At 53.9% G+C, this 5,517-nt stretch overlaps 1 protein-coding gene across 1 annotated transcript in view; it reads right to left on the reverse strand.

Moving 5' to 3' along the window:
* The window catches only part of FSCN3 (fascin actin-bundling protein 3), a 10,082-nt gene that overhangs the window by 2,581 nt on the left and 1,984 nt on the right, over positions 1 to 5,517 (reverse strand). The window contains exons 2-4 of the mRNA XM_015415505.1: positions 4,626 to 5,307; positions 3,559 to 3,677; positions 229 to 388 (exon numbers count right to left, since the gene is read on the reverse strand). Of these exons, the coding sequence (XP_015270991.1) occupies positions 229 to 388; positions 3,559 to 3,677; positions 4,626 to 5,307 (961 nt within the window). The remainder of the gene's footprint in view (positions 1 to 228; positions 389 to 3,558; positions 3,678 to 4,625; positions 5,308 to 5,517) is intronic.

Below are 5,517 nucleotides of genomic sequence, written 5' to 3' on the forward strand. Positions count from 1 at the left end.
CTGTGCTTTGAAATCAAGCCAGGCTCAGGCCCAGGGGCAGGTGCCCAGGGAGGGGCGGGGAGAGCCTTCCAGAGGCGGAGAGAGTCCCGGCCCGACTCACCCACACTCCCCCTCTCTCTTCCCAAAGGCGCCCAAGCTCTGGCAGGGACGAGGGAGGCAGCACATCCTGTCTCCCAGCAAGACTCCCGCGCTGCCCCTAGAGGAGCAGCTCCCTCCTGTTCTCCTCACCTGGGTGCACGGCTCTGGCTACCACCAGCCCGACTGGAAGCATGCCCAGGTAGCAGCCACTGAAAGCTCTCAGGAAGATTTTCCCATAATGCCACAGAACATGGAAGCAGGTCTCGGGCTCTCTGCAGTCGCCATTGGCCACCACGCTTGTGCTTTCCCTCTGGAGAGAGGAGGGGAAAGGTCAGAGGTAAAAGGGCGCTCTGCTTTGGAGCACGGGGGGGGGGCGTCATCTCCCCCCTTCCCCTGGTCTTCTTTTACTATATATATGGAAATTGTTTTACTTTACTTTACTATAAATAGCCCGCCCTTCTCACTGAGACAGAAGGCGGGTTACACAATATAAGTCAATGCAGTCAATGAGGTGTGACATCTAATAAACACATTCAGAGCAGGATTACACAAGTTTGAAAGCCAGAAGTCTTCGACAGGATATGCTCAACAGTGCAGAAAATGGCTGTGCATAACTAGAAGTCAAAGCCGTCAGAGCAGGGCAACAGGTACAGCACTGTTCACAGCCAGGGGTCTAGTCCACAGTCCGATTCTCCTACAAAAGCACCTTCTCGAGCCATTCCGTCATAATAGAGCTCTATTACCTTGGTGGAAATACCCTCCTGCGTCATTCTGTGTTACACAGTTTGAGGAATGGCAGACGTGTGGGAGCCTAGGGCACTCCACAAGGCAGGGGCCACAGCGGAGAAGGCATGTGTACAGGCAAGCTGTTGGTCTTGCTCACTTGTAGGGTGGCGCCCCGTGAATACCCTGCCTGAAGGACCAATGCCGCTGTGGCAGAGCATAAGGGGAGAGGGGCAGTGCTGCAGACATGGGGGGGGGGGGTCCAAGGCCACGTCACAGCCGGCACCTTGTATTGAACTCGGTAACGGATGGGAGGAGATGAAGTGACTGCCGAACAGCAGTGTGACATGCACGCTCCATCTAGCTTCTCATGTTAATTGAGTGGCAAAATTCTGCACCGACTGCAGTCTCTAAATTGACTTTGAGGGGAGACCTATGCAGCGGGCATTAGAGTTGTCTAGTGTGCGAGTGTTACCATAGTGTGTGTGGACCCAGGCAGCCAGACTGGGTGAGTCAAGGCAGGAGGACATCTTCCAAGCTAAATTGAGCTGGAAGAGAGCACTTTTTCTGCAGCTGCATCCTCTTGCTTGTCCAAAAGTAATGCTGGAGCCAGGGTAACCCCGAGGCTCTTAACCGAGTCAGGAAGGGTCAGCTGTACCCGATCAAAAGTGGGAAAGCACAAAATCAGTACTGTAACTAAAAGTTTAAACTGAGGTTCACCCCCAAAAGTCATGTTCACTATGTGAATGAGCTGTTTAACAAATGCACTCCTTTTTCTCCGTCTTGGAATCTCAAACGATATAGTAACTTGAAAGGGGTTAAAAATGCTCAGCTTTTCCATTCCTACTGCGAAAGAGCTTGGAGGTCCTTTCACCTCCAGTTTCGCATGCTCAAAATTCTGGCTGCAAGGCAGGCTAATGACTTCTTCCCAAATTCCTGGGTGTGAGGGTAGGAGGTCCACCAGGTATGCTCTGACTCTACTTGCACACGTCCACGTTGCCCAGCATCAAGGCTCAGCATCACAAGGGGCTTTACTTGGCTTGGCACACCAAGCTGTGGTCGTATAGATTTTTAAAAATGTGTGAACATTATTTTAGGGGGATTGTTTTGCATTTGGGGCCACCTTCCATTCAGGTAAATGAGGCAAAATGATGATTCCTGCCCTTCTCTAACTCAGTTCAGGAACACCCCGATTTGGCCGGCAGAACAGCAGGCTTTTCAGAAGAAAGATCCCTAAATCCTTCATTGAATTCCTTGACCTTTCAAGTCCAAATGATTTTGTTGTTTGCTTTACAAGTAAAGTGAAACACACTCCGTTTTCCCGTCAGTGGTTTTACACTATTTCCTCCCGCACCCCTTTAGACAGTTACATCAAAGCATAAAACATCAACCTTAGCAAACACGGCTTCTTTAATGTGAGCTTACCCAATTTAATTTGCTTAATCGTATGGACAGTTGTTATTGGATCCACCAGTGCTACCAGCCGTAACTGACCCCACAATAAACCCTGTGTACATCCAGGCCCATAGCGTTACTGAAACTCCAGCGTAGGAAGAGGCAGGGCTTCCTGGAACCACGGTGCCTCTGCTGCACCTCGAAGAGCAGCAGAATCCTCCTGGGGAGACTCTGGCAGGACTGGGCACAGATGGTGCTCTTTTGAAGGCCCACCCACAAAAGCCACATTCCCTACCTGGGTGCCAGATCTTCCCCAGCTGCCTTATAAGCACAGCTGGACTGGCCTTCACCACACAGAGGTGAGTTAGTACAGCTTCCCCTGGCTCTGGGAGCAGGCCTTTGCAGCTCTTGCTGTCCTTGGGATGCCATTCGACTACTGGGCAATCTGCCCCTCCCATTGGCAACAGCCATCTCAAGGGGTCTGGGTAGCCCTTGGGGCACGACACTGTGCCCTTGAAGAGGTCTACGGGCTCACTCTGTTTGTTCCATTGCAGAAGTGCTGGGCCTTGACTACTCAGCAGGGGGTTTCTGGCTTCTGCAGAACGAAGGACAGGCGTCCGCCTCACCAGCTGCACTGAAGTGGTGGGGAGGGAGTAGAGAAACCTGTGGTTCTTCGTCTTCTACCAGTGAGGAACCCGTGTCGCGTGGGACCTGGCCCCAGGAACCACAGTGCCTCTGCTGCACCTCGAAGAGCAGCAGAATCCTCCTGGGGAGACTCTGGCAGGACTGGGCACAGGTGGTGCTCTTCTGAAGGCCCAACCACAAAAGCCACATTCCCTCTCTGGGTGCCAGATCTCCAGCTGCCTTATAAGCACAGCTGGACTGGCCTTCACCACACAGAGGTGAGTTAGTACAGCTTCCCCTGGCTCTGGGAGCAGGCCTTTGCAGCTCTTGCTGTCCTTGGGATGCCATTCGACTGGGCAATCTGCCCCTTCCATTGGCAACAGCCATCTCAAGGGGTCTGGGTAGCCCTTGGGGCACGACACTGTGCCCTTGAAGAGGTCTACGGGCTCACTCTGTTTGTTCCATTGCAGAAGTGCTGGGCCTTGACTACTCAGCAGGGGGTTTCTGGCTTCTGCAGAACGAAGGACAGGCGTCCGCCTCACCAGCTGCACTGAAGTGGTGGGGAGGGAGTAGAGAAAGGAGGCTCTGGAGTAACCCCTCCCTCCTCCCGCTCACTGATCAGCTCAGATCACAAACCCCTGCGGAATCCGCCGGCACTCCCCTGCCCCCACGGGCTTCTCGCACAGCAGCACCCCCTGTCCCCTCCACACACAAGAGTCCCCCACCTGCCTGACTTACCTGAGCCAGGTATCTGTGGTTGGTGCCTTTTAACTGCACAGTTCTGGAGTCCGGGTTCACTTCCAAGTGGAAGATGGACATCGGGGTCACCTTCTTGGACCCAGCGTACACCTCTGAGTCTGGGGGAGGAGGAAGAGGATGTCTCCTCAGCCACCAGGAGGCTGCCAGCGAGCATCTCTCTGCTGCTCTCACCCACCAGCACACACATGGCTCGAATTGGCTCACTCACTGATTGCAATTTAAAGTGCAGGTTTTAACTGAAGCTGCCCCTTGGGAAAGGCAGCTTGGTGCTCTGGATCCACACCAAACAGGCGTTTACTCTTCCCCTTGAGGAGAGCCCACCATGAGCCAAGACGGCTTACAAAATGTAAATATACACAATTATAAGACAAAACACAAATTAAAATGCATGAAGTTAAAACATCATCACTAACAGTTACCATAGACGTCCATCCATTCATTCACTTCTGCTAAAAGTGTAGCAAAATAAGCCTCCTTTACAGAAGGGGGAGAGTGTGGGAGCTCACAGCACCAAGGCTGGCAGGCTACTCCAAAGGAGGGGGGCAGCCGCTGAAAACGAGCAGAGGCTGTAGCGGAACGGAAAGTCAAACAGAAGGGAGATGTCTGATGGATGCCCTTGGGGGGCATATGAGCTCATACAGGGAAAGACAGCCTATTAGATAAGTGGGTCCCAGGCTGTGAAGGGCTTTAGAAATAACAAACAGGACCTTGAACTGTGAACCTGCCAAAGCACAATGCTCCCTGATCATGCTGGTGTGAACCAGTCAGTCATCTAGTGGCCGCATTTTGTTCCAGCTGATGTTGCGTCTACAGGAGCAGCCCCCACATGGATCCACCCCACAACCACCCTCTGACACTGTCTAAGAGCAACAGCTTAGGGCCACTCTGCGAGGTTCATGGCTGAGTGGGGGTCTGGACGTGGGTCTCCACAATCATAGCTAGCAGTTAACCACTGCTGTACACCGGCTAGATGAGTCCTAGCCCGTCCGCATTTGTGAATGAGGAACCACCTCTGCTTCTTGGAGCAGAAAATGGGATCTACTTGCCGCATACGACAGTCACGTATCTCTTGGTTCTAGTCCTCAGACTGACCCATTGTGGGCACCTCCTAATAACAAACCACTCTTCATTATCATCGGGGTTGTCTCCGAGGCGCAGGAGCCCACGACTTCCGTGCGGATACAGGACACGTCCCTCCCGGTCTGTCCTGAATGGCCGGCACACCGGCTTAGCAGTCTCTGCAGATGGCTTCTTGACAAGCTTCTCTGACCTAGAAACAAACTCGTGGTGGGAAGTCTCCAAGTGATAGACCCCACCCCTGAACCTCAGGATGAAGCTGCACTCCTCCAGGTAAGGCACCTGTGTGTCGACCCAGACCCGGTTCAGCTCTGGATCGGCTCGTGCGTAGAGTTGCAGGCGGGGGCTGAACACGACCACGTGGGCGTGCATGGCCAGCTGAGGCATCCACATGTGGTAGGGTGTCAGGGCCCGGCTGATGCAGAAGACATCTTCTCCGTCAGACTCCAAGTACTTCCCGCTCTGGAACTGCCGGAGGGTCCACGCCCCACTCGGGTGCACTTCCAGGAGGAAGTGCCCCCGCTCTTCGGGCACGGGCTGAGCACACCGGACGGAGCCATCGGGGTCAGCCCGGAGAGCTTGTCCTTGGTGCCCTCTCAGTTCCACCACCGTCTGCTCCCCTTGCCTCTGGCTGACCTTCAGCCCCCAGGTCTGCAGAGGCCAAAAGAGAAAAATCCCCAAGACGCCCCAGAGCAATGAGGTTAAAACCCCCCCCCCCAAGAGCTTGTCCTTGGTGCCCTCTCAGTTCCACCACCGTCTGCTCCCCTTGCCTCTGGCTGACCTTCAGCTCCCAGGTCTGCAGAGGCCAAAAGAGAAAAATCCACAAGACGCTCCAGAGCAATGAGGTTAAAACCCCCCCCC

Source organism: Gekko japonicus, unplaced genomic scaffold, assembly GCF_001447785.1.
Source record: "Gekko japonicus isolate JY-2015 unplaced genomic scaffold, Gekko_japonicus_V1.1 scaffold1667, whole genome shotgun sequence".
Taxonomy (NCBI): domain Eukaryota; kingdom Metazoa; phylum Chordata; class Lepidosauria; order Squamata; family Gekkonidae; genus Gekko; species Gekko japonicus.